Below are 27,969 nucleotides of genomic sequence, written 5' to 3' on the forward strand. Positions count from 1 at the left end.
ATGGTCTTGATCTCCTGACCTCGTGATCCACCCGTCTCGGCCTCTCAAAGTGCTGGGATTACAGGCTTGAGCCACCGCGCCCGGCCTATGACATATTTTTGTTTACTGCCATGATTTATTTGATGCCAAATTCTTGGTCAGCAGTACAGCTTCCAGTTATCTCCAGTATAATCCAGTAGTACAACATTCTTTAATGGAAACGAGCTTTCTGTTATACCAAGAACTGCATAATGCTCAAGTTTCCCAAAATGCATTTTGGTTACAAGTAAAGACCACCTGTATATCAGGACGTTATTGTAGTTAATTCATTACACTAAAAAGCAATTAAGGCTAGGCACATTGACTCACGCCTGTAAGCCCAGCACTTTGGGAGGCCGAGGTGGGCAGATCAACTGAGGTCAGGAGTTTGAGACCAGCCTGACCAATGTGAAGAAACCCCGACTTTACTAAAAATACAAAATTAGCTGGGCATGGTGGCGCATGCCTGTAATCCTAGCTACTCGGGAGGTCGAGGCAGGAGAATCACTTGAACCTGGGAGGTGGAGGTTGCAGTGAGCCAAGATCGCGCCATTGCCCTCCAGTGTGGGCAACAGGAGTGAAACTCTGTCTCAAATAATAATAACAAAAGCAATTAATTCAGAATTAAATATTCCCTGTGCTCCTGGTCCCACACTCCTGAACTTTTTGAGGTTTTCTAAGACACAAATTTCTAAAAGACATAGACTTCTAATGCTCAAGGAGCCTAAAAGTTTTTTTTTTTTTTTTTGAGATGAAGTCTGGCACTGTCACCCAGGCTGGAATGCATTGGCGTGATCTCAGCTCACTGCAACCTCTGCCTCCCGGGTTCATGTGATTCTCCTGCCTCAGCCTCCCAAGTAGGTGGGATTACAGGCGCCCGCCACCACACACGGCTAATTTTTTGTATTTTTAGTACAGATGGGGTTTCAACGTGTTAGCCAGGATGGGCTCGATCTCCTGACTTCGTGATCCACCTGCCTCGGCCTTCCAAAGTGCTGGGATTACAGGCGTGAGCCACCGCGCCTGGCCTACAAGTTATTCAAAAGCTTATAATGTAGCCTACAATGAAATGCCTAGTCAAATTAATCCAAAGCCAAGAAACATTTTTAAAAGATGTATTTACGTCATTTAAGATACAACTTTGCAATAGATGAAATAATCTATTAATACTTGAAAAGTTAATCACACGTGCAAAAAGCTTGGATAGGATTGTAGGGGTGTTTTTTAAAGCTTAAGAGGGTGAGGTAGACTAAAAGGAGGGGAGTGAAGGAAGGGAGTGAAGTGAGGGAGGGCAGAAGAGGTAGGCAATGCATGTTCAACTGTTTTGCCTTTTCTTATAACCTGGATTAGGGGATTGGTTGTAGTTAGGGAACTCCATTTCCTGATTTTATTCTAGGAAATGTAAGCAGGAAATTAAAAAAAACAAAAACAAAAAAAACCCAAGTAGATCCTTTCTTTAAGAAGATTCTAAAGAAATACAACATGTGATCGCAGCGCTTCTACATCATAAATCCCTGGGTCTTTTTCACTGCCATCCTTATTACTCAATAAATAATTAAATGAGGCCTGGTGTCGTGGCTCACACCTGTAATCCTAGCACTTCGGGAGACCAAAGCAGGAGGATCACTTGAGCCCAAGAGCTCAAGACCATCCTGGGTAACACAGAGAGACCTCATCTCTATTAAAAAAAAAAAAAGAAAAATTAGCCGGGTGTAATGGCACATACCTACAGTCCCAGCTACTTGAGAGACTGAGGAAAAAGGATTGCTTGAGCCTGGGAAGTTGAGGCTACAATGGGCCGTGATCACCTCATTGCACTCCAGCTTGGGTGACAGAGTGAGAGACACTGTCAAAAACATTAAAAAAAAGAAAGAAAGAAAGAAAATGATATAAAATGCTTAATTGACACATTAAATTGCATCCGTATTTTGACATGGTTGCCAAAAAATAGTATATTTGGACATATTAAGTCTATATAAACAGAAGGCACCAATTTTATAAGTGTGTACATTTAGAGCTCTTGATATGTGAATACAGCATTGAATGGATCAAAGATTATTGCTGTCTTTGCAAATCTTCAAACTGACAGAACCTTTTGGAAAAATTTATGGCAAGTTTGTCTTTTTTTACAAGCAATGTTTCTATAAATCCTACCAAAGTGCTATGAATAAGGCTGTAAATCACTTCACTGGCTTGAGTAATGGGACTTTTATTTCATGAAACCATGCCAGGAAACCTAGAGGCTTTCATTGATATTGAATCTTCTGTAATATTTAATACCTATCCAACTCAAAAAGATGAATTTTGATACTGACTGAAAATATTTTTACTATAATTTTTGCTGAAAGGAAAATAAATAGAAATCAATGGTGTTAAGTTGGATGGTTTGAAAGCAGTTCATTAGTCATCAGAAGAGAAAAAAAATTAGAAGCAATAGAAAGTAAATCAATGAGAATATAAGTTCAGATTTTATCTGTAATTATGATTGGTACATCCATTCCTAATGGATGAATAATGCTGACTGCTGACATTTTTCCGTCTTGCTTGACGTTTATTTGACAAAACAGAAAGAAACTCTTTTGAATGTTTTAGTCTTCTTTTCAATTATTAGGTTGGTACAAAAGTGATTGTGGTTTTTGCCATTATTTTGGGGTCAACTAATATATTCAAATATTCTTACAGGGAAATGCTGTAGAACCTGGTAGCCAACTGCGTAAAATCTCAATAGCCAGCTGGGCGCGGTGGCTCACGCCTGTAATCCCAGCACTTTGGGAGGCCGAGGCGGGCGGATCACAAGGTCAGGAGATCGAGACCACGGTGAAACCCTGTCTCTACTAAAAATACGAAAAAACATTAGCCGGGCGCGGTGGCGGGCGCCTGTAGTCCCAGCTACTCGGGAGGCTGAGGCAGGAGAATGGCGTGAACCCAGGAGGCGGAGCTTGCAGTGAGGCGAGATCGCGCCGCTGCACTCCAGCCTGGGTGACAGAGCGAGACACCGTCTTAAAAAAAAAAAAAAAAAAAAAAAAAAAAAATCTCAATAGCCAGTGAGTCGTGTGGGAAGAAAAGTGTACGTGTTATACAAAAGCTAAATTTTCACATGCTGGCAAAATGAGTGACGCATACACTACCAGGAGGCACCTCCGTGATATTCAGTTAGGAACCTGGTTGACATTCCAAGCCTTGAGTTTTGCAAATGCTCTTTAGTGTTACCAATCTTTTGCTTCAGGTAGTGACAGAACCTAAACGAAATTGGTCCAGGCATAAAATAAATTAGGCTAAAGGCAAAAGTAAACCTGTAATGCCAGATCACTGGTCAGTGACTTTTAAGTGCTTATTTGCACACTGCCTGTTTTTACAAGGAATTTAATGCATTCAATACCACAGGGCACAATACATGAAAATGGGGCGGGGGGTGGAAAAACCTGAGTCAGAGGGAAGGTAGGACTAGAGAAGAAGGATGGGCAAAACCCCAGGTGACGGCACTGTAAACCTGGGCTCACAAACTCCTAGTTCAGATGGCCAGGCAGGTAATGGGAAGCCCCTCATCTTTAAAACCTTGCACTGCAAAAGGGCTGGGAGACTGGAGAAATCTTGGGAGAAGGTATCTGAGAGGTACTGCAAATCACTCACAGTTCAGCAGGAAGTGAGTAATGTGCATTTGCTATTTTGTTTGTGAATATTCATTTCTGCTCTGAAAAAGAAGAAAAATAGGATGGAGGAAACTCATAGGATGTGTTAAGCATAGATAAGGAAGTTAGGGACCTACCAGACCAAGAAGACAGCAAATCTTCATGATGCAATAAATACTGTGTGCCGGAAGCATAATGAGGCATTCCATATGCAGGAAGTCTTAATTCACCACCCATTGATGATGCCCATTCTGGCTCCACCTGTTCTCTGCCCAAGAAACAAGTGAACAAAACAAAACCCTTTAGCTGCTCATCAGATCAACTGGCAAGCTCCAGCTACTGGCCAGCCATTCTTGCCCCTCTGTATTTGCTTGGGTTCATATGCTACTGTTCCAAAGTTCTGCCACTAGTACTCTCCTTTTCAATCCTGCACACCCTGTCCTTAGGTGGCCTCACCCCCTTCTATGCCTGCAGCTCCCCTGGAGTATACGCCAGACTCACTTTCTCCCCATCCCTCAGGTGCCCATCACCCATCTCCCAGACATCTCCTGGACATCATCTAGATGCCCCATGGGTACCTCAATCTTCGTAATCCTAAGACTGACCTCATCTTCTCTCCCCAAACTGCATGTATATCTGTATTTCAGCCTACATGGCAGTAAGATGTATTTAATCACTCAACCAAAACTTGGGGTGTCACCCTGACTCTGTTTTTTTCCTCGGGTACTGAGGTCCCAGGTCCTGTGATTTCTACCTCCTTAAAGCATCTCGTTATTTTTCTATACCCACCATTTGTGCTAAATTAGCACTAATTAGCTATCTTCAGAGTGATACAGCCACACGCTGAGCATGATGGACAAGGACCTTCAAGCTCTACCTTGGTTCACCCCTCCATCTCATCCGAGTTCTGGGCATGACGGAAGAGACCCTTCTCCTCTCCACTCTTGCCTCTTGCCATTTCCTTGCCTTGGTTGTGATTACCTACAGATGCCTGCATGAGTCATAGTCTTTCTCATATCCAGGATTGTACCCTTGCTGTTTTCCTCTGCCTAGATGCCCTCCTTTCCAACCCCCACTGTCCCGCAACCCACCACCCCAATTGTCCACCATTTCATCTTGCTTACTCTTAATCTCTTTTCAAATTTTTCATGAGATGTCAGCTTCTCTAGGAAACTTCCCTGAAATCCCAGCCTTCCCTCCACCTTCACCTTCCGCTGGCCCTTATCTGAATTAAGCACCCTGCCTGTTTGTTTTCATCGTCTTCTGAGACTCCTCTCTCATTACGCTGTCACTTAGGGGTCCAGAGGGCAGAGATGGAATGCTCAAATTAGGACGATTCAGGGAGGTATGGGAGAGGTGCACGGGGACCATAAGGGATGGAGCAGGAACCCAAATTAGTAATGGCAGAGCTGGCACCAACCCTAGGCTCGAAGAGACAGAGGAGAGAGAGTGGTTACCAAAACCCAGAAAGAGAAAACCGTGTAAAATAGGGGATGTGGTGAAGAGCAGCAACCTGTGTTTGGCTGTGAACTGAGGCAATCTTGCAGGGAGGAGAGCAGAGGAGTGACTATCTTGGCTTCACTCTCCTTCCTTCTCCTTCATCTCATGTCAGGTGCCCCATTGGCTAAACCTACCAGCAACCAGAGGACAAGGAACGCGTTAAAATAATCTCACAGCTCAGAGAGTAGATTAGATGTAGAGCGACAAATGGATTATATTTAGCACAATCGCAGGTCTATTTGTTGATCCGTCTCCCTCATCAGGCTGAGTTACCTGAGGACAGAGAATGTTTCTCTTATATCTGCATCCCTAACATCTGGTGGACACTAGATACTCAAGAAATGCTTATGGATGAGATCAGAGAAGATGGTAAATTGGGCATTAGATGGAAGTTTGTGCTTTCTGAGCCTGCCACATGCTTTCTGGAGAATCCAAGGCAAAATGAGAAACAGAATGAGCTCTATACTTTTGTCTGATAAAAGAAAATATGATTTGGTGAGAAGAAATGAATAGTTTTAGCACTCAATGCTGGGAGGAACTGGGATCAGTCACATGGCTGCCTCTATCAGAGGCTCTCAACTGCATAATGGACAGAATCTTTAACAGTGAAACCACAACGCAGAAGCATTCTTAAAAATATTAGCCCTTGATAAAACCAAAGCCATGTTACAAAAAACCAACCAAAAGGTGGAACTGAATTAATATGGTCCACTTTGAGCTGAGAATAGCTTGCAAGAAAATGGTTGTCTCAGACTTCAAGTCTGACCTCCTACATAAACCTTCAGTGCAATCCTCCCTGTATTGTCTCTTCTTTCGTCAGCCAAAAGATGGAAAGGATCAACTGAGGAACTTACACTGGAGGAGCACGGATTCATTAGATGGCAGAAACCTGGGTTTCTGAATGACTGCTGTGGAACTGATCTCTGCCTACACCCTGCAAACTTTTGTACTGAGAGCAAGTAACACATTTTTAATGTGTTAAACCTCTGAGATCTGTTGGGTCTTATAGCAACAGTTATTTTACCCTAATACAGCTGTAAAATAATGTTCTAAAATCTACACTTGGGTTTGTTTAAAATATTATCACCATGATTATTATAATCCATAGTCCATATCATAATCAATTATTTTTATAGAAGTCCTTCTCAACTGACATCTCATAATTTGTGGCTTCTTACACTGTTGCCTTCTATGTGTGAGATGCCTCTCTGAGTCTTTTTTGCTGGGACATGATTGAAAAGAAAATATCCAACATTCTGATGTATTTTATAATGTACAAAGTCCTGTTTCACGCATTATCTCTTTAGATTGCCCCAATAAGCCCGAGGAATATTTAAGAGTCTATAATCATCCTCATTTCACAAGTGATGAAACTCAGACATTTACATATAAAGTGGAAAAACCACTAATTTATTTATTTATTAAATAAAAAACTCACTAATTTATTTAAAGATTAATTGAGAGAATAACTTTGTCTGTCTGGAACCAGGTATGTGTTAAGAGTTAAGTTTTCTTAATTTTTCTTTTTAAGAAGACAATCTATGGCTACATAACAAACCACCCTGAAGTAATGACTTAAAACATTAAAAGTCATTGATTTTGCTCACAGAACTTGAACTGGAAGATAAAAACAGCTGCGAGTGAGGGTGGGCTGGACAGCTGGCTTCTTTGGGCATCTCTCGTTCTTTCTGTGGTCTTGTCACATGTCTCTACACGCAGCCCTAGGGTAATCATGACAGCTGAAGGCTTTAGAGTGGGTGGAGGGGGAGAGGGAGGGAGGGAAAGAGAGAGAGAGAGAGAGAGAGAGAAAGAGAGAGAGAGAGAGAAGCAAGCAGGCAGAAGCTCTAATGCCTTATGACCTAACCTTGGAAATAAATTACACTGTGCCACTGCCACTACCTTTTCTTAGAAGCAAGCAGATAGGGTTGGTGCATATTTGAGAGGGGAATTAGACTTCACCTCTTGATTGGGAGAGTGTAAAAGAATTTGTGAATATGTTTTTAAATGACTACATTTTCCCTTTCTTTTTTTTTTTTTTTTTTTTTTTTTGAGACGGAGTCTCACTCTATTGCCCAGGCTGGAGTACAGTGGCCTAATCCAGCTCACTGCAAGCTCTGCCTCCCAGGTTCATGCCATTCTGCTGCCTCAGCCTCTCAAGTAGCTGGGACTACAGATGCCCGCCACCACGCCTGGCTAAGTTTTTGTATTTTTAGTAGAGACGGGGTTTCACTGTGTTAGCCAGGATGGTCTCGATCTCATGACCTCGTGATCTGCTTGCCTCGGCCTCCCAAAGTGCTGGGATTACAGGCGTGAGCCACTGCGCCCGCCTCACATTTCCCCTTTCTAAAATGCTTGTCTAAATTGGTGCACACGTGAAGCTCGGGTGTTAGTGACTCATCCAAGATTATTAACCTGTTAAATGGTTCCACCAATACTAGATCTAATTTTGTGACTCCAATTTTCATGCCCTTTCTCACTACTCCAGATAATCTCCAGTGAACATCGTTGTCCATTACGGTAATTAAGACATTCTAGCTGCCAAATAGATTCAATCCTTTTAATTGCCTTGAAAAATGTGTTTTTTTTGTTTTGCAGAAAATAAATATTACCCATATGGCGGTCATCCACAAACACCTTCCAAGTTTATCCCAAACATCTGTGTTTTAATTTTTTTCTCCCAACAGATGTATTCATTTGCATTTTCCCAGATGAATCATTCTTATTTTTGTTGTTATTTTTGACTGTATTTCTCACCTCTCAAGATCCTTTTGTATTAATTACCAAGCCCACCACTTAAGCTAATACGATCTCCCAATATGGGGACTTCCTCTTGATTGCTGTGTGCCCTTCCTGTGGGTCATTAATGCAATGTTATTTAAGACTAGGATTTGGCTGGGCACAGTGGTTCACACCTGTAATCCCAGCACTTTGGGGGGCTGAGCCGGGAGGAGGATCACCTGAGGTCAGGAGCTCGAGACCAGTCTGGCCAAGGTAGTGAAACCACGTCTCTACTAAAAATACAAAATTAGCCGGGCGTAGTCACATGCCTGTAATCCCAGCTACTGGGTAGCTTGAGGCAGGAGAATCGCTTGAACCTGGGAGGAGGAGTTAGCAGTGAGCCGAGATTTCACAACTGCACTCCAGCCTAGGCCACAAGAGCTAAACTCTGTATCCAAAAAAAAAAAAAAAAAAAAAAAAGACTAGGATTTGGATTTGCCGTAAGGCTCGAGGGGCAGTCTTTTGTTTTGTTTTGCCTTGTTTTCAAGAGGCCAAAATCTTCACACTTGAAAATTTCTGTTGAACCACAGAGATCTGAACCAACTCAGTTTAGAAAGCCTGGGGATTTGAACAACGGTGTGGATGGGAACTCTCTTCATCTGTCAGTTTTCATCATTCTAGGCAGTAAAACAGATTTCCCTTTAGGAGTTTTTCTCCGTTTGGGGTTCACCAGCAGTGGGATGTGGGGAATCAACCCTTCTTCGTCTCCACCCAAACATTAGGTGGGAGCATGGGGTGGGAAGTAGAGAAAGTGGACAGAGGTCTCCAGTGGATATGGGATCTTTGTGTAGACCAGAACAGTCCTCAGAAATCTCATGCAAGCCACATAGGTACTGTTATATTTTCTAGTAGCCACTTTTTAAAAAGTAAACAGGTGAGGCCGGGCGCGGTAGCTCACGCCTGTAACCACAGCACTTTGGGAGGCTGAGACGGCCGGATCACAAGGTCAAGAGATGGAGACCATCCTGGCCAACACAGTGAAACCCCGTCTCTACTAAAAATACAAAAATTAGCTGGGCATGGTGACGCGTGACTGCAGTCCCAGCTACTGGGGAGGCTAAGGCAGGAGAATAGCTTGAACCCTGGAGGTGGAGGTTGCAGTAAGCCGAGATCGCGCCACTACACTCCAGCCTGGTGATAGAGTGAGACTCCGTCTCAAAAAAAGAAAGTAAACAGGTGAAATTAATTTTAGTAATATATTTTATTTAACCCAGTGTATCCAAAATACTATCATTGGAACGTGTAATGAATATAAAAATATTCATGAGATATTTTTCATTCTCCTATCCATACTGTCTTGGACTCTAACGTGTATTTTACACTTACAGCACAATTAATTTGGGACTAGCTACATTTCATCTCAACAATAGCCAAGAGCATATTGGATAGCACAAATAAATTCTTCGTCTCTGTTGCTTCTTTGGGTCTGGGAGACCTTTCTTGGGATTGCAAACCTTTTTGCTTTCAAACCTCGGCTCCAACACCAGTCCGGCAGAGGAACCCGGTCTAATGAGGTCCGCTCCCTTCCTGCCATTCTCTATTCCATTAACCTGTTTTGTGGTAAACATAGGATTGATCCTCCAAGATTACCTTATTAATTAGCTTACATATTTATTATCTATCTGTCCCACCAGAATGCAGGTTTCCGGAGGGCAGGGATTTTTAAAAACCTGTTTTGTTCTGTGATTTTCCCATACCGAGCACCGTGCCCGGCACAAGCTGGGATCCCAGTACGCATCCCGGGGCGAAAGAACCGTGTTTCCCTGGAACCCAGGCAGAGGGCAGCTTAGCAGTGTGTCACAGGTGGGGCGCCCGCACTGGCTCCCAGGCCGGCGTGGGTGTGGGGCGAGTGGGTGTGTGCGGGGTGTGCGCGGTAGAGCGCGCCAGCGAGCCCAGAGCGCGGAGCTGGGAGGAGCAGCGAGCGCCGCGCAGAACCCGCAGCGCCGGCCAGGCAGGGCAGCTCGGAGGTGGGTGGGCCGCGCCGCCAGCCCGCTTGCAGGGTCCCCATTGGCCGCCTGCCGGCCGCCCTCCGCCCAAAAGGCGGCAAGGAGGCGAGAGGCTGCTCCAGAGCCCGGGCAGGAGACCCGGCCGGGCCAACGCCAGGGACTTTGTTCCCTCCGCGGAGGGGACTCGGCGACCCTCGCGGCGGCAGGGTCTGGTGCCGGCGCCTGGGCGGCTGCGTGGGATCTGCGCCCCCGACTCCCTCCCTAGCTGTGTTCCCGCCGCCGCCCCACTTGTCTCCGGCGCTGGCGCCTATGGTCGGCCTTCGACAGCGCTCCGGAGGGACCCGGGGAGCTCCCAGGCGCCCGGGTGAGTGGCCAGGCGCGGCTCCCCGGTCCCCCCGGCCCCCGGCGCCAGCTTTTGCTTTCCCGGCCAGAGCGCGGTGGGGTTTGCCCGGGCAGTGCCTCGAGCAACTGGGAAGGCCAAGGCGGAGGGAAACTTGGCTTCGGGGAGAAGTGCGATCGCAGCCGGGAGGCTTCCCCAGCCCCGCGGGCCGGGTGAGAACAGGTGGCGCCGGCCCGACCAGGCGCTTTGTGTCGGGGCGCGGGGATCTGGAGCGGACGGCTGCGCCTCGGTGGGCCGCTCCCTTCCCTCCCTTGCTCCCCCGGGCGGCCGCACGCCGGGTCGACCGGGTAACGGAGAGGGAGTCGCTAGGAATGTGGCTCTGGGGACTGCCTCGCTCGGGGAAGGGGAGAGGGTGGCCACGGTGGCAGGAGAGGCGCGGGAGCCGAGAGGTGGCGCGGGGGTGCCACCGTTGCCGCAGGCTGGAGGGAGATGCTTCCAGCGAGGCGCGTTCCGTCTGGGCGAGGGCTTCATTCTTCCGCTGCGTCCCTGGAGGTGGGAAAGCTGGGTGGGCGTGTGTGCAGAGAAAGGGGAGGCGGGGAGGCCAGTCACTTCCGGAGCCGGTTCTGATCCGAACAGACTGCCCAGCGTTCGGGGACGCGGACCTCGGGGTGCCGTGGTGCCCGACCCCACGCGCGCACGAGGCTGAGGGGTCGGGGGCGTCTCTGACCGCCCAGCTTTAACAAAGGGTGCTCCTCTCCACCCCGCGAGGAGGGGCAGCTTCGGAGACCGGGTCTTCAGCGAGCGGGTCTTAGCGCCGGGGAGGTCTACTTCCTTTTGGGGTTGCCATTTTACTATTATTATTGCCTTTTTTTTTTTTCCCCCCCCAAAAGGACTGGAGACTGATGCATGAGGGGGCCACGGAGGCGCAGGAGCGGTGGTGATGGTTTGGGAAGCGGAGCTGAAGTGCGCTGGGCTTTGGTGAGGCGTGACAGTTTATCATGACCGTGTTCAGGCAGGAAAACGTGGATGATTACTACGACACCGGCGAGGAACTTGGCAGGTAAAGGGGGGCCCGGAAACGTACCCTCCTGGATTGTGGAGATGCATAACGATGGGACCCTTGGGTGGTAAACAAATGCAGTTCGAATCAGGTGTCTCCTTTGCCCTTTCTGGAGATGCGCAAATCATAGAGAAAAGAGTTACTAACCCAGCGATAAACTGCCTGATCCAAGGGCCTGGGGGTGGAGGAGAGGCAGCTTTTCAGGGCCAGATTGTGATGCACAGTGTATTGATCAAGTTCCCTGGACAAAAACAGATTTAATTTTCTCTGCACTAACTCTTGTCAGCCCTTGCCCTTCTGTGACAACAGGACAAACACTAAGATTATGATTGCAACTGGAGTTAGCTTTTATGTGTGATTTAAGCGGAGAGTACAAACTAATAGGTTTTTAAAATCTTAGTACTTTTTTCTCTATCTAAATTTTCAGTGTAATGTGAGCAAGTATTGGTAGGTGGTAAATGGAGACTTGTCAGGTGTTGATGTTGGGCTTGGATTTTGAGACTTCTTCCAACCAGGAATTTAATTATGTGGTGGTATTGGTGGTTGCTTTGGTTTCATTTACAATGTTAAATTTTTAACAAATCAATGAGAGTCTAATATGGCTATCTGGATTCAGAGCATACCTCCATTGCCCTAGCAGCTGTGATTCTCAGTGTAAAATCTTTCAGTTTCTAGGTAAACAAAGAATGGTTTCTTTCGGGGCATCTAGGGGCTGATTGCTGTTTCCTTTGAGTGTGTATTAGACAGAGTGTTTTGGGCTCTGGTCAACTTTAGTAGAAAACCTAGTTTTCATACCTACGTTTAAAACTGAATTTATGGAATTTGTGGTGTATTTGCATTGTGAGTGGAGTAGGCAAAAGGATATTTAAACAAACAAAATATGTACTTATATGTGCATTGAAATATGTATTTTCCCATATACATCTGATGTCCTGATACAAAGCTTCCTTTTTCTCCATGAAAAGCAAATTAAAAAACACCCACATCCTGGATTACCTAATGAGAATTATGGAAACTAAGCTTAACTAAATTTTTTTAAAATTCAAATGATAGTGTAGAATTTTTTTAAAAGTTACTGTAGCAGAGTATTTCTCTAAATGTTTAGTATTGACTGAAAACATCGATGGGGGCCTGTGCTTAGGAAGAGCGCTCTGCATATTGATGATCTGGTGAGTAAATAAGGAAAGCTCTTCAAAAATCACATTTCATGGATATGTTTAAGATTAAAGTTTAAGAGTGTGCGGTTGAAATACTTGGTTTAACTGGAATTAAATAACTTTCCTGTGGTTTTCAGCAAGATGAGTGGTATTTGGAGTTTTCCTTTGGGACTGGAAGAAAAAAGCGAAAAACTACATTTTAATTTGATTTGCATAGTGCGGCCTGATCATTTAAGTGTTGTTAGAGAGATGACTGAAATTAGTTGAGATTATTGTACTATGGATTAAGTATAATGACCTTATTTTCATTATGATTCTTTGGTACAATTATGTGTTATGAGAAAGAAATAGAAAAAGAGGCCTCCCTGTGGTTGGCGAAGGGAGTTTGTGATCTTGATTTTGTGGGCGTGATGATGAGGGGAGTGAGGTGGTTTGCTTGTTTATCACTAGCACATTGATTTGCTCCATGTACATTTCTTTGTATAACGTTCTGCCCACTATGCAAGTTAAACTGACAAATGGTTTATTAAATAATTTACGTGACCTAGGAATTTTAAAGAAGTGCTCTGAAAACCTGGAAGTCTGAAGTTTTTAAAAATGAAATGTACAGACTCATCTATCCTGTAAAGCTGCTATTGTTTTTGCCAAAAAAATGAGTGAATGATTGGGTTTTGGAAAATTGTTCAAGTCCTGTGATTTTATGTCTGCCTTGGATGTAGCCACTTCCTGAAAACAAGTCTGAATGTAAGATGGACATGTAGGAAGATGCTGCTTATATGACATCATGTGTCACTGATGGAAGATTGGAAGTGGAGGCAGGAGTTTGGTAGCAGGAAAATGGAAATGGGCAGATATGTGGCACAAATGCAAGGTCATTCTAAGCAGTGAGTTACTAGCAGACCAGTATCTGAGATTTAAGACTTTTATTTGGCCAGGCGCGGTGGCTCACGCCTGTAATCCCAGCACTTTGGGAGGCCGAGGTGGGCGGATCACGAGGTCAGGAGTTTAAGACCAGCCTGGCTAACACAGTGAAACAACGTCTCTACAAAAAATACAAAAAAAATTAGCGGGCTTGGTGGCGCGCACCTATAGTCCCAGCTATTTGGGAGGCTGAGGCACAGAATCGCTTGAACCTGGGAGGCGGAGGTTGCAGTGATCGGAGATCGTGCCACTGCACTCCAGCCTGGGTGACACAGTGAGACTCTGTCTCAAAAAAAAAAAAAAACAAAAAAAAAACAGAAAGACTTTACTTACATATCTTTAGCAGTCATCTAAATAACAACGATTCACTTACCTTATAAATGTAGTGAGACACAGTACGTAGCCAGGAGGAAAGATGGGATTTTGAAGAAGTAGAGTACAGTATTATTGTTAATATTATTTTATTTTTAGGAAAACTGAAAATGTGCATATTTGTGTGTACTGCCTAAGACTTCTGTAAAAGCTCTCTGTCAACTGTCAGTAACTTTATAAAGTATTACAACTATTGCAGCAGTCCATCTGCAGCAGTGATAGAGCAGATGGACCACTGGACAGATACCCTGGTCCAAAACCTGGCTCTGCAACTTACTAGTTTTCTTGAACAGGCCATTTACCCACTCTGACATTCAGGATTTTCCTCTATAATATAAGAGAGAGATCTAGTGCTTATTTCATGGGTGTTGTAAAAATCAAGTAATCTAACTTGTAAAAGTAGTTTATCAGCAGTAGACAGTTAAACAAGTCTAGATATTACCTGTAGACTGGCTGAGACATGTGGGTGCCCCAGGCAAGCTAATAACTTGGCCGGCAACTCAATATTCTTTAAGTTTCTGTTTACCAGCTTTGGGAGGGGATGCCCTATAGGAAAAGGGTCAGGAGGAGAAGGGTTGCTGACAGCATTCAGCCTCCACTGTGATTCTGAATAATGCAGCCCTGGCTTTGAGCGGGCACACCCTCCAAACAGAAGCAAGTCCCTGCAGCAGATGCACGGGTTATGTTTAGAAGAGTGTTTGGTGGCCTTCAATTTGACTCCTGGAGGCCCTTTAGGGTCTCACCCTCTGTCCCAGGAGGTGGAACAAAGAACTGCCTCTATTATGTGTAATAGTCTCTGGGAGGAGTTCTTATAAATGCAGTTTTCTCCGTCTGCTATTATACCGGGTTGTTTTAATGCCCCAGGATGCCCTAGCATCTCTTATCAGTTGGCACCTTGGGCAGCTGCGGGCTGACTTGCCACATTGTCGGGCTCTAGTTACACCCTTGGCCGTCGTTCAGCCTAACCTGCGAGCCTCCTGGGCACCTCTCTGTGTACACTGCTTTCCTAAGGGACTGGCCTTCTTTCCTGTTGCACCATCTGACCTTATATGATCTCAAGACCTAAGTCCTACTTCCTTAATGAATCCTTCCACAATGAGTTTCCCCTTTTTAAGTCAAGTGACTTCTCTGAGACTCTCTTTGTCCATGACCATAGACTGCTCAGTGACATGTTCCATCCTGTTTTACATTTATTAGTCTTGTATTGCTCTTTGCAGCCAGCTTGTGGATTTCTTTGGGGTATGCCCTGTGGTGTGGAGTTGTTGTGGTCCTTTCTCCCCACAGTGTGCAGTGTGTCATAGACTTCCTACAGATTGATTAATATCAGGATTCATGCATGCCTAAATGAGCTAATGCAGTTTGGCAGGTGCAATTTTGAGACCAGAATGGGGATGTACGATACAAACGATGATGCAGAGGCTGATGCTGTTAGAGAGGCAGTGTGCTCATTTGGAAAGTGGGGAGACACCAACCTTGGTAGGGTGTTGTGAGAATTGCAGATGTGACTTTAAACTTCTATCATGCAGTCACTGGCTAATATCTGTCTGTCTTTTTAGTCTATAGATATGCATTTACTGAACACCTACTAAGTGTCATGTGTCTAAAATATATATATTTGTATATATGTAATATATTTTATATATATATATGTTTTTGAGACAAGGTCTTACTCTGTTCCCCAGGCTGGAGTGCAGTGGCATTATCATAGCTCACTGTAACCTTGAACTCCTGGGCTCAAGCAGCCCTCCCCCCTCGGCCTGCCAAAGCTCTGAGATTATAGGGCAGAGACACTGTGCCTGGCCTCTAATATATTATTTTTATTATTTTTATTAACCTGTTTTCTCCATCACAGCATTTACCACATTGCATAATAACTGCTTATTTGATGATCTGCTTTCTCCATGGGGCCATTACCTTGGACTTGCTCCTCACTTTTTATTTCTAATGCCCAGGTTGATGCATGGCACTTAGAAGGCACTCAGTAAATGCATGCTGATAGACTAGACTGAACGGATCAATATATGTAAAGCAACTTGAAAGAATATGTATGTATTAGGCCCTCAATAAATGATGGCTTGTGGTGAAGATGAACACTTAGGATATAATGGCTGCCGCTCATCAAAATAAAACTGCTCTTGTTTTTGCATTCTTTGTGGCTCAGCAGTAATGAGCACAGCAGCCAAAATTTTCAAGCAGAAGATCAGTTTTAAACAAAACAAATGAAATGGAGCATTAAATATTTTACCTTGGTTTGGATGGTCATTGGAAGCTAATAATTCAAGTTTAAAACATTGCCCTTTCGGCGTAAAATCCATAGGCATTTTCATTAAAGTAAGAAGTTGTCATAAGTCCTGGCAGTCCAAGTGCATCTCTCGGCTGGTTTACTGCGAATTGCCGGAGTCAGTCCTAAGAAGAATGGCAACCCTGTGTGGCTCATAGAAGGGGAGAGACTTTCTGGCATGTTTTTTCTTCGGAAATGGGAACCACAGGCCACCGGTGGGTTTCTGCATCCCTATAGGACTGTGCTGAATGTGACATTTTTCCTCTTAGTATTTTTGACTCAGAATGCTCTCAGATGTTTCCTCTGATAGGAAAGGGTCCAAAGTTTTAAGAGAGATAAAGTTCCGATACATAGATTAAAGGCAACGGTTAGTGATTTTAGAAGTGCGTACGGTTTAGGAAGGTCTAATAATAATCTTCCAGGATACGAAGCGAAGACATGATGGGGTTGGTGAGTGGCAGTTTGTTTGAATGCTTGCTTGCTGGCACTGGGAGTGTGTTGCTGGGTTACTAGGGCAGGCATCATGTAGGTTCAAGGGGGCAGGAACAGAGCGGGTGGAGATGCTTACTGGTCAGGAAGCCAAGGAACATGGAAGCTCACTTCTTGGTCCCCCATGTTCTTTTACCCTCAGCTTGTGTCTCACCCGGCCAATGAGGAACCTGAAGGCCCCATATCATTGGCATATGCCCCTGCGAAGCCATGAAAAACTCATAGGAAACCTTCAGAGATGGATGCCCAGATAAATTCCAGTGCAGTCGTCCCTCAGTATCCATGGTGGATTAGTTCCAGGACCTCTGGGGACACTAAAATCCACAAATGCTGAAGTCCTTTGTATAAAATGGCATAGTATTTGCGTATAACCGATGTAATCTTCCCATATAAAATCATCTCTAGATTACTTAATGATACTTAGTACAATGTAAATGCTACCTAAGTAGTAGCATTATAATGTTTAGGGAATAATAACCAGAAAAAAAAGTCTGTATATGTTCAATACAGATGCAGTTTTTTTCCCTGAATATTTTTGGTACAAGGTTGGTTGAATCCATGGATGCAGAACCCACAGGTGTAGAGGGCTGACTGTGGTTGTATACAGGTGTTATATCAGGAGAGGCAACATTGGCTCTTCTGCCTTGTTGTCTTCCCTCCTAGTAGAGTTGTAATCCAGACCACTTCTTTCCAGGTGATTGGGGGTGAGGGGCCAAGCTGCTGGATATCTGATATCTGGGAGTGACATGGTCAAGGTCATATTGCCTGACTCAGCAGGGAAATGTGTTAGGAACTTTCATCCTTCATTCTAGTCAACTGCCATGAGTACCTAACATTTTGCATAAATTAAGTGAATATTATTTTAGTAGACATTTATTTCTGATTATGAGACAAAGGAAGCCACCCTGCTGACACCAAGGGAGTGGTTTCCATTGGGGAAGAGTACCCCGGCAAGCTCAGGGACTTTGTTTGTTTATGTTTTTTTGTTTTGTTTTGTTTTTTGAGACAAGAGTCTCACTCTGTCGCCCAGGCTGGAGTGTAGTGGCGCAATCTCGGCTCACTGCAACCTCCGTCCTCCGAGACGAGGTTGTCCTCCGAGAATCAAGTGATTCTCCTGCCTCAACCTCCCGAGTAGCTGGGATTACAGGCGCCTGCCACCGCGCCTGGCTTATTTTTTGATTTTTTGTATTTTTAGTAGAGACGGGGTTTCACCGTCTTGGCCAGGCTGGTCTTGAACTCCTGACCTTGTGATCCACCCACCTCGGCCTCCCAAAGGGCTGGGATTACAGGCGTGAGCCACTGCGCCCGGCCTTTTGTTTTTTGGAGACAAAGTCTTGCTCTGTTGCCCAGGCTAGAGTGCAGTGGGGTGATCTTGGCCCACTGTAACCTCTGCCTCCCCAGTTTAAGCGATTCTCTGTCTCAGCCTCCCAAATAGCTGGAATTATAGGCATATACCACCACACCTGGCTAATTTTTAAATTTTTAGTAGAGGTGGGGTTTCACCATGTTGGCTATGCTAGTCTTGAACTCCTGACCTCAAGTGATCCGCCCACCTCGGCCTCCCAAAGTGCTGGGATTACAGGCCTGAGCCGCTGCTCCCGGCTGGGACTTTGACCTGGAAGAAGGCTGAGTGACCAGCATTGCCTCCCTTCACATTTTATCCATCTGTGTTTGGACAGGTTGAGTGGCTTTCTCCAGGCAGCTGATTAAAAGGTGATAAGACATGGACCCAGAACCCTGGGCTAGGCCTATTTCATTATCTGTGCTACTTAGGATTTGACAATTTTCCATTTTTGAAAGCCAGATGAAGTTGATGTTTAAGAGAGCTGAAGTAGGCAGCCATTTGATGCCAATTTATTTCAGCATCTGCTTGGAGAAAATGGTTAGGGATATACAGTAGCTGCTTCATGGTAGGTTTTCATTTGAAGCCTAGCCAAAGGCAACAGGGTCAGCCCTCTGAGCTCAGAACTGTTGCAGGTCTTAACAACACACTGGAACCTTCTTTCCTTTTCCAAGTGGCTTGCACCTTGCAGTTCTGAATGATGTTAACATGTGGCGTAGTTTTACTAAAGTCCCAAGTTAATGGTTTACCTTTTTAGAAAACTCCAAAAACACTTTCATTGTTATTTAACTTTTGAATAATGTAATGTCTAAGAGTGTTGTCTCTGACCTGTGTGCCTACCTGCCAATGACCAACAGTTTCTCATTTCATTACGCCACAACTAATCTGGCTAGCTTAGAGTTGGTGTGTGATTGTTTGAGACTTTATGTGGAAGATAATACTTAATTGTTTTGTTCTGGTTTGTTGGGGTAAATTCTCCAAATGGAATGCATCCTTTCTCGGCCTTGAAAGAGGTTATATGACAGTATAATTATTTATAATAAATCCAATGTATGACTTTGGGTACATTCTATTATAAATGAACTTTTTAAAAGGTGCAGTTAGGGTGAAAGGAAAAAGAAGTTGACATTCCGATTTCCCACATCATCTAACTAAAATGGATTTAAACTAACTTTCTCTAACTAGTAAATCTTTCTCAGGTAAGTACAGTTGTATCCCAGCTCTAGAGTTAATGTGCTAGGGGGTTTTTACAAATAAAAAATCTAAAACCTAAAATAGTTGTATTTTATCTTCTATCCAAAACAAAACAAAACAATCATGTGATAGTAACTAATCTTTGGAGATACCTGACAAGCGTGATCCATAGTGACGTGCGTTTGTCACTTTGTTCTTCTTTAGGTGACATTGAGAGCTGGTGTGGCTTATGGATCATGCTGTTGTCATTTATGTATAATGTTGCTTACTCTGAGAAGAGATCGTGGGGCCTTTTTTTTTTTTTTTCTTTGAGACGGAGTTTCGCTCTTGTCGCCCAGGCTGGAGTAAAATGGCGCGATCTCGGCTCACTGCAACCTCCACCTCCCAGGTTCAAGGGATTCTCCTGCCTCAGCCTCCTAAGTAGCTGGGATTACAGGCATGCGCCTGCACGCCTGGCTAATTTTGTGACATTGAGAGCTGGTGTGGCTTATGGATCACACTGTGGTCATTTATGTATAACGTTGCTTACTCTGAGAAGTGATCATTGGGCCTTTTTTTTTTTGAAACAGAGTTTCGCTCTTGTCGCCCAGGCTGGAGTGCAATGGCGCGATCTTGGCTCACCGCAACCTCTGCCTGCCGGGTTCAAGCTATTCTCCTGCCTCAGCCTCCTAAGTAGCTGGGATTACAGGCATGTGCCTCCACTCCTGGCTCATTTTGTATTTTTAGTAGAGACAGGGTCTCTCCATGTTAGTCAGGCTGGTCTTGAACTCCTGACCTCAGGTGATCTGCCCGCCTCAGCCTCCCAAAGTGTTGGGATTATAGGTGTGAGCCACCACGTCCGGCATTCACGGGGCTTTTACCTTATGTACTACCTTTTGATGTTTCAGTTGTGAGCTTGAAGAATTTTATTCAGTAACCTAACGTGTGATTAGAGATGCCAGAGTGGTGGGGAGGGGAGGGAAGGAGGTTGGGAGAATGTTGTTGATTTTTTTTTTTTTCCTTTTATAAACACATACAACTTTGGACGAAGAACATAATGTTTCAGCAAATGAGTGCTTGTAAACTGCCGATCTCTGGAGTGTGAAAAGTTTATATTGATGGCGCTTATATTCATAAGCCTGATGGGTTTTGGCTGGGAAATTTGGCTCGAGGTATGGACTTCTTTTGGGACACATTTTATTTTCTGTCAAAACTGCCTGATTATTCTTATTTAGGAAATATGTGATGAATGGGGCTGGCTGGTAAATGTTTTAAGTGCAGTTGTTATAAATTTTCACTTACAAGAATGAACTAATTTTCATTGTTGAATAGTTATGTCTTAGTTCATTGCTTTTTACTTTCAAAACTGTATAAACTTTTCCTTTTTTTTTTTTGGAGACAGTGTGTCACTCTCTTGCCCAGGCTGGAGTACAGTGGCATGCTCTCCGCTCACAGCAACCTCCGCCTCCTGAGTTCAAGTGATTCTCCTGCCTCAGTCTCCCAAGTAGCTGGGACTACAGGCACCTACCACCACCCCCGGCTAATTTTTGTATTTTTAGTAGAGATGAGGTTTCACCATGTTGGCCAGTTTGGTCTGTGACCTCAGGTGATCTCCCCTCCTTGGCCTCCCAAAGTGCTGGGATTACAGGCATGAGCCGCCGCGCTGGTCCAACTTTTCCTTTTTACCTTAAAAAGATTGTCAGGATTTTTGAGACCTTGCTACAATCCCTGACACCTGACTCACAGTATAGAATTTTCCAGGTGAAAAAGACATGTAGAGAAAGTCATCAATGCCATTCTTTTTTTCCCTGTTCATGAAAATGATTAGATTTTCCTTTGAGCTGCCTGTCTGTATGTCTGCCTAGCACCTCATATGTCTCTCCAGGACAGGGCTGCCTCTGAGAGAGGAGGATAGGTGCACCTAAAGCGATGCAAGAAAAAAAGTGGCAGAAGGTTATGATGGGACAGGCAGAGAGAAGAGGTCAGAATTTCGTGTTGATTCAGTTCTGATCTTTCCACCCTCCTTTGAGAGGTTTTTCTAAATTGTTTTGCCTCCTCTGTGTAAAGCTCAATTTTGGGGCCATCTGTGGTTTATGAGTAAGCAGCAGAAATGTGTGTCTCCGGGAAAGTGATGAAAGGCTGCAACCTTTGGAGTGTAATATTTAATAGACTAGGAGTTACAAGCTGTTTGGCTTTATAAAAACAAAGCTACGGGCGCTGCAGGTATACGTATCCTGTGGAGAACAAACTTTTAACGGGTACTGCTGACGTTGGAGATGCTAAATGGCACATAATACACAGAAGAGCTGTCCTTAGGAATTTGGTAAGGCAAAAAGTGCTAAAAAGTTATTTATTACCTTAAAATAATATTTCATTGGCCTATACATCAGTATAATTGAAAGCAGAGCCTGCCACATTTTGTTTTCTTTTTTTTTTTTTTGAAATAGAGTTTTGCTCTTGTTACCCAGGCTGGAGTGCAATGGCGTGATCTCAGCTCACCTCAACCTCTGCCTCCCGGGTTCAAGTGATTCTCCTGCCTCAGTACCCCGAGTAGCTGGGATTACAGGCATGCGCCAGCATACCCAGCTAATTTTATTTTATTTTATTTTATTTTATTTTATTTTTTTGAGACGGAGTCTCGCTCTGTCGCCCAGGCTGGAGTGCACTGGCTGGATCTCAGCTCACTGCAAGCTCCGCCTCCCGGGTTCACGCCATTCTCCTGCCTCAGCCTCCCCAGTAGCTGGGACTACAGGCGCCCGCCACCTCGCCCGGCTAGTTTTTTGTATTTTTTAGTAGAGACGGGGTTTCACCGTGTTAGCCAGGATGGTCTCGATCTCCTGATCTCATGATCCACCCGTCTCGGCCTCCCAAAGTGCTGGGATTACAGGCTTGAGCCACCGCACCCGGCACCCAGCCTATTTTATATTTTTAGTAGAGATGGGTTTCTCCATGGGTTTCTGCATGTTGGTCAAGCTGGTCTCAAACTCCCGACCTCAGGTGATCCGCCTGCATTGGCCCCCCAAAGTGCTGGGATTGCAGGCATGAGCCACTGCGCCCGGCCATCCTGCCAGCATTTTCTTCTGTGCGCTTAGGATGGGAATATAGAAAATTGTCTTCCTAGATATTGGCTTTGCCACTGAAAGTCTCTACAATCAGTGTGTGAACGGCTGGGAGCGATGCCAGAATCTTTCACAGATTTCATTCCTGGGAGCTCTTCTGGCGTCAGATGATCGCGGTTTCTTTTCCTTCTGTACCACAGCACATGGAGGAGGCCCCTTTCTCACTTGCTCCATTCCTTTGCCATTCATGGAGACAGTGGCACCAGTCAGCCCACGGCCAGGCCGCTTTTGCCCTTTTCCTAACTAAGTCACTATGGATGGACTAAACAGAAGATATTTACAGTTTGCCCATTTAGAATCGATAAGGGTGTGCCCTGGTCTCCATCATATATTCCATTACGTCCAGCCTCAGGCATCTGTTTCAATTGTTTGGGAGAGGAAGTGAATTAGCACAAGTGGAATATCTACAGGATGAAAAGTGGTCAGTCTGTGCGTTCCTCCCCACCCGTTCGTTGGCTGGAAGAGATAACGCTTGACATGTATGGAGCGGACAGGGGAATGTCAGCCTCGTGGCCATGGAGAAGCAGGAAGTCCCTTGGTTTTGTTCAGTTTGATTTGGGCATTGAATGAGTAGATCCTGTTTTAACAATATGACTCATTAATATGAACCATCATTTTGTAGGTCTTGTCTTTAGAAGCAACATTCTCTTGAGTGCAAATAATGTTTATCTGCGTTGAGAGAAGTTATAATAAGCTGGAGAATGAGAAGGAAAAGACACATGTGAAATGACCCAGCCAGTTTCTCCTGGCACCCTCTCCAGAGCATTTCCTGGGCTACTCCTCCAGGAAGGCTCCTGCTCTGATTTCCTGTATTCCTTCATGATTTGGAGTAGATAACTGCCCACATGACATTCTTATTACAGGGGACTTATGCGTGGGATTCTTGGCTTCCCCTATGGACTGTGAGTTTTCTGAGGGTAGAGAACATGGCCTTTTGTCTCTGGTGTTGGTTGGGATTAAGCTAAGTGCACAGTAAGCCATGTTTATTTAGTTGCCTTATAAAGGTACATATGCAGAAATTAGAACAGTGTTTCAGGGCTTTGGACCCAAATCCCTGTCTCCACAAAACACGTTAGCTGTTACTTTGGGAAGGTCACTTGACTTCTGTGAGATTTAGTTTTTATCGTCTGTAAAATGGGGATAGTTGTTATTGCTACTTCATAAGGTGGTTGTGAGGATGCCTGTGATATGTGTAAAGTGCTTGACACAGTGCTAGGCACACAGCAAGTGCTCGAGAGGTGGACGCTAGTTAACAAGACAGAGCAGGAACAGGAGAGAGAGGGAGAGACAGTATAACATGCTTCTGAATCTGTGTTCCTCGGTCCTACCTCTTCTCCATTCATTCCTGGCCTGGCCTCCCACAGGCAGAGTGCGGGTGAGGGCTCACTTCTCCTCGGTCTCATCCTTCCTCCCTCTCTTCTCCTCTGCCTGTCTCCTTTGGCTCAGCCTGCCTGGCGGGCTCATTCTGCCAAGTTTGCCTTTGCTTATCTGATCCATTTTTCTAGGTATGCCTGCCTCCTTCCAGCTGGACTCAGTTTATGTGCTGGGCTCCCTTAGTGAGTCCACCTTATTATGTGTTCATTAGATGATGCTTAGGGTTCCTAAGAAACATATTGACTAGGAATTTAGCTGTGCATTTGAAAGTTGACTGCTGAAGGCAGAGCTTCAAGGATACCCTTTTCAAAGTCCACAAGACACCATGGGAAAGGAAGGGAAAAGCTTCATATTAAGGAGGATCTATTAAGATGGGAAGAGATGCATTTAAGGAAGCAGAGACAACTACAAACTGCTCTGTAGCCAGGAGGAGTTAGCTGCTCGGCAAGAAGGCTGCTGGGAAATGCTTTGAGGGATATCATCCTGGTGTTATAGGGAACCTGAGACTAGGTGAGCACATAAATTCGTGTTTTTAATGCAGTGTGCTTCATTTCCTGAAAGGTAGATTTTTTGTGTGTGTGTGTGTGTGTGTGTGTGTGTGTGTGTTTTGTTTGTTTCTGAGATGGAGTCTCTGTCACCTGGCCCGGAGTGCAGTGGCTGGTGCGATCTCAGCTCACTGCAACCTCTACCTCCTGGTTTCAAGTGATTCTCCTGCCTCAGTCTCCCGACTAGCTGGGATTACAGGCGCCCGCCACTACGCCCAGTTAACTTTTTGTATTTTTAGTAGAGACGGGTTTTTACCATGTTGGCCAGGCTGGTCTCAAACTCCTGACCTCAGGTGATCCACCCACCTCGGCCTCCCAAAGTGCTGGATTGCAGATGTAAGCCACCGTGCCTGGCCTGATTTTATTTTTTTAGCTTGCTTTTTCAATGAAAAACTGTCTTTTATTTATTTGTTTATTTTTTAGAGACGAGGTCTCCCTATGTTACCCAGGCACAGTGGTGTGATCCTAGCTCGCTGCAGCCCCAAATTCCTGCGCTCAAGTGATCCTCTCACCTCAGCCTCCTGCGTAGCTGGGGCTATAGGCATGTGCCAACACACCTGGCTTAAAAGCCATCTTGAGTGGCCAAATGAGACACTGGGAATTTGATTAGGGATACAAATAATTGATTTTTTTTCCATGGATCTTTATGGAGAAAGGAGTCTGAGATGAGTGTGGACACCTGAGTCCCCAACCAAGCGAAGCCTAGTGCAGCATGTGAGACAGACGGCAGATTCTGAAGCTCCATTCAGTTCTGACACATACCAATTTAAGATGTGAAAATGAGTGTTTTGCCAAGCCAGAACTGTCCGTGCCAAGAAAAGCCTATTAGGTTGGTGGCTGAAAGGCTGGATTGTTGGGATGTACTGAATGACGAGGCGCTGCCAGCAGCTGTGGGTAAATGCCCACTTACATGTCTAAGTACTCATTCTGTTCCCCTGGAGTGAGGTCCGGCTTGTTCAGGAACTATGGCTGCTGCATGAGAGGCTGCTTTCTTGTTTTTGAGACGGAGTCTTGCCCTGTCGCCCAGGCTGGAGTACAGTGGTACAATCTCGGCTCACTGCAACCTCTGCCTTCCAGGTTCAAGAGATTCTCCTGCCTCAGTCTCCCGAGTAGCTGGGGTTATGGGTACGTGCCATCATGCCCGGCTAATTTTTGTATTTTTAGTAGAGACGGGGTTTCACCGTGTTGACCAGGCTGGTCTCAAACTCCTGACCTCAGAGGCTGGTGATCCACCCGCCTCGGCGTCCCAAAGTGCTGGGATTACAGGCGTGAGCTATTGCACCTGGCCGGGAGGCTGTTTTCTTTTAAAGAATTCTTTCTTGTTCTTTGGGCTTGTTGGGTGGGTATCTTTAGTTAGTAAAAGTAACATAAAACTGACAAAATCTGAAAAGGAAAATGCCTGGAAATTGGGTCTATAAGGTGAATTTAGGTAAAACATCAAGGGAACTAACAAATAGACAACAAATAAGCTATAAACAGGTACCATAAATAGGCTGTTAAACGAAACTATCATTTGAACCGTAATATCTGCCCCATCATTTGTTCATTGCTCAAGGGCTGACTGAATATCTGAATCATCTTGCTGCAGTGTTGGGCAAGGCCCTCTAGCTCAACAAGCTTCTAGTCATGCAGGGTAGACAGACTTTTACGTGACCAACAGTATTAGAAAGGCTAAATAGGAAGTGAGATGAAGCAAGGAAAAATGTTTTCTGGAGTTCAACCAAGGAGAGATCATTCTGACTTGGAGGTTTCATTCCTTCATTCAGATTCTCGTGGACGACATAAAAATGTAAGCAGGTGTGTGCAAATGTGGGTGTGTGTGTGTGTCTCTACCCTTGCCTTCCTTGGAGAAAACTGGAAATAAGACATGAAAGAAATGGCTGTAAGGAAACTAAGATTTGCTAGGAACTCTAGACCAGCAGCTGGAGGTAGGTATTGTAATTCACATTTTGAAAACCGCAGTTCAGAAAGATGATTGGCCTTGAATAGTGTGTTTAAAATGCTGGAAGCGATAGTTGGACTCCCTAGCTGCTAAGCCGTGTCTGGAAATCGGGTAGTGGGTGGTGCAGCTCATTTTGTGACCTGTTCTACTGTCACTGTCTTGGAAGGGAAGTTTAAAGAAGTTTAAAATATCTAGCACAGTGCTGGCTCATACGATGTGTTCAATGCCTGTTTTTTCTCCTTGCTTCCTCTAAACCAGGTGTTCTCAACCTCGGCATTAGTGACAGCCTGTTCTGGATAGTTTTCTGTTGTGGGGGCTGTCTTGTGCATTGTATTTTAGGATATGAGATTTATAATAGGATGTTTAGCGGCATCCATGGACTGTACCCACTGGATGCCAGTAACAGCCACCTCCTCACACTCCTTATGACAGCCAAAAATGTCTACAGACATTGCTAAATGTGTGAGGGGGCGCAAAATTCCTCCACCCTCCGTAGAGAACCACTGGACTGCAAGATCAAGAGAGATCAGTCTTGACTGATATGCTTAGGGGTCTGGAGCTAGTGTAGGGAAGGAGGAGCCTGTACCCAGTGGGAAAAAAAAAAAAAAAAAAAATGCCCCGAGCTTCCTGTGGAATGAGCTGAGAGAAGATACTGACCTTGGGTGTCCAGAGCTGGCGAGCGAAGAGAAAAGGCTGCCAGATGGTGTGCGCGTGAGGTCTAGGGCAGTTGCTGTTGCACTCTGATTTGTATGGACTGTCCCAGGAGTGCGTGGTTTCCTGTGCCCCAGAGGTCTGGGCTGAGACAGACAATGAGCATGACCTGGAGAACCTGTTGGTAAGACGTGGTGGGTGTCAGAGCCCTGTTGAATCACTTTTCCCTCTCCATTCAAATAGCTCCTGCAATTCCATACCTATTTGTATAATAGATTTCAAATGTCATTCTCTTCCTTAAGACTGGAAGCTACCGTGATCTAGGTCTGTGACTTGTTTTCTGGTTGTTGAATTGAGCACAAGAAGCAGCCCCAGACTGAACATTGAAGTGAGTGACATGAATGAATGAATGGAAGGGGGGTTCCCATTAGTTGGGTTGAACCGAGTCCAACATGATTAGATGTAACAGATATAAAGATGAAGCCAGACAGTTAAGTTGGAGAGAAAAAGCAGTTGCCCAAATGCAGCAGCGGGGAGACTTGTCATGACAGTGTCCTTTTGGAGAAGAGTCTGAGAGCTTTGGTAATTACAAACGTCGGCCGTGCGCGGCGGCTCACGCCTGTAATCCCAGCACTTTGGGAGGCTGAGGCGGGGGATCACGAGGTCAGGAGATCGAGACCATCCTGGCTAACACGGTGAAACCCCGTCTCTACTAAAAATACAAAAAATTAGCTGGGCGTGGTGGCGGACGCCTGTAGTCCCAGCTACTCTGGAGGCTGAGGCAGGAGAATGGCGTGAACCCGGGAGGCGGAGCTTGCAGTGAGCTGAGATGGCGCCACTGCACTCCAGCCTGGGCGACAGAGCGAGACTCCGTCTCAAAAAAAAAAAAAAAAGATAATTACAAATGTCTGCGGAACCTATAGCCTTGTGACTGCATTAAGAAGAAAATGCAGCTTTTGTCTATACTATAGAAATTGAATGTCCACAGTGGGAGTTGCTGGTTTCTCTGTTTTCTCTGAGGTCATTCTGCATCTGTGACATGAGAGTGTCCTGTTCTGGGAGAGACGCTGACAAACTTGGGGGAGTCTAAAGAAGGCAAAAGCCGGAGAACCCCAGCATCTCATGAATAATGTAGCTGTGGAGTCAAGCACCATGTGCATCTTTTTGTAAATATTACTGCATTTAATTCCCAAACCAGCCTCCTGTGGGGGTCCTCTATTTCAGAGCTTGGCAGACATTTTATGTAAAGATAGTAAATATCGTGAGCTTTCTGGGCCAGATGGTTTCTCTTGCAACAACTCAACTCTGTTGTAACTTGAAAGCAGCCACAGA

The 27,969-nt window shown here is 45.1% G+C and overlaps 1 protein-coding gene across 7 annotated transcripts in view; it reads left to right on the forward strand.

Moving 5' to 3' along the window:
• The first annotated feature begins 9,364 nt into the window (after positions 1 to 9,364).
• The window catches only part of DAPK1 (death associated protein kinase 1), a 210,461-nt gene continuing 191,856 nt past the window's right edge, over positions 9,365 to 27,969 (forward strand). For 2 of the 7 annotated variants that reach the window (XM_025358796.1, XM_025358800.1), the window contains exons 1-2: positions 9,801 to 10,235; positions 11,102 to 11,271. In XM_025358796.1, coding sequence (XP_025214581.1) covers positions 11,210 to 11,271 — 62 coding nt within the window. In that variant the 5' untranslated portion in view covers positions 9,801 to 10,235; positions 11,102 to 11,209. Of the gene's footprint in view, positions 9,440 to 9,800; positions 10,236 to 10,662; positions 10,764 to 11,101; positions 11,272 to 27,969 lie in introns of those variants that run through there. The other 5 variants (XM_025358798.1, XM_025358797.1, XM_025358795.1 and 2 more) reach the window with 5 other exon arrangements.

This window comes from Theropithecus gelada, chromosome 15 (assembly GCF_003255815.1).
Source record: "Theropithecus gelada isolate Dixy chromosome 15, Tgel_1.0, whole genome shotgun sequence".
NCBI classification, from domain to species: Eukaryota; Metazoa; Chordata; class Mammalia; order Primates; family Cercopithecidae; genus Theropithecus; species Theropithecus gelada.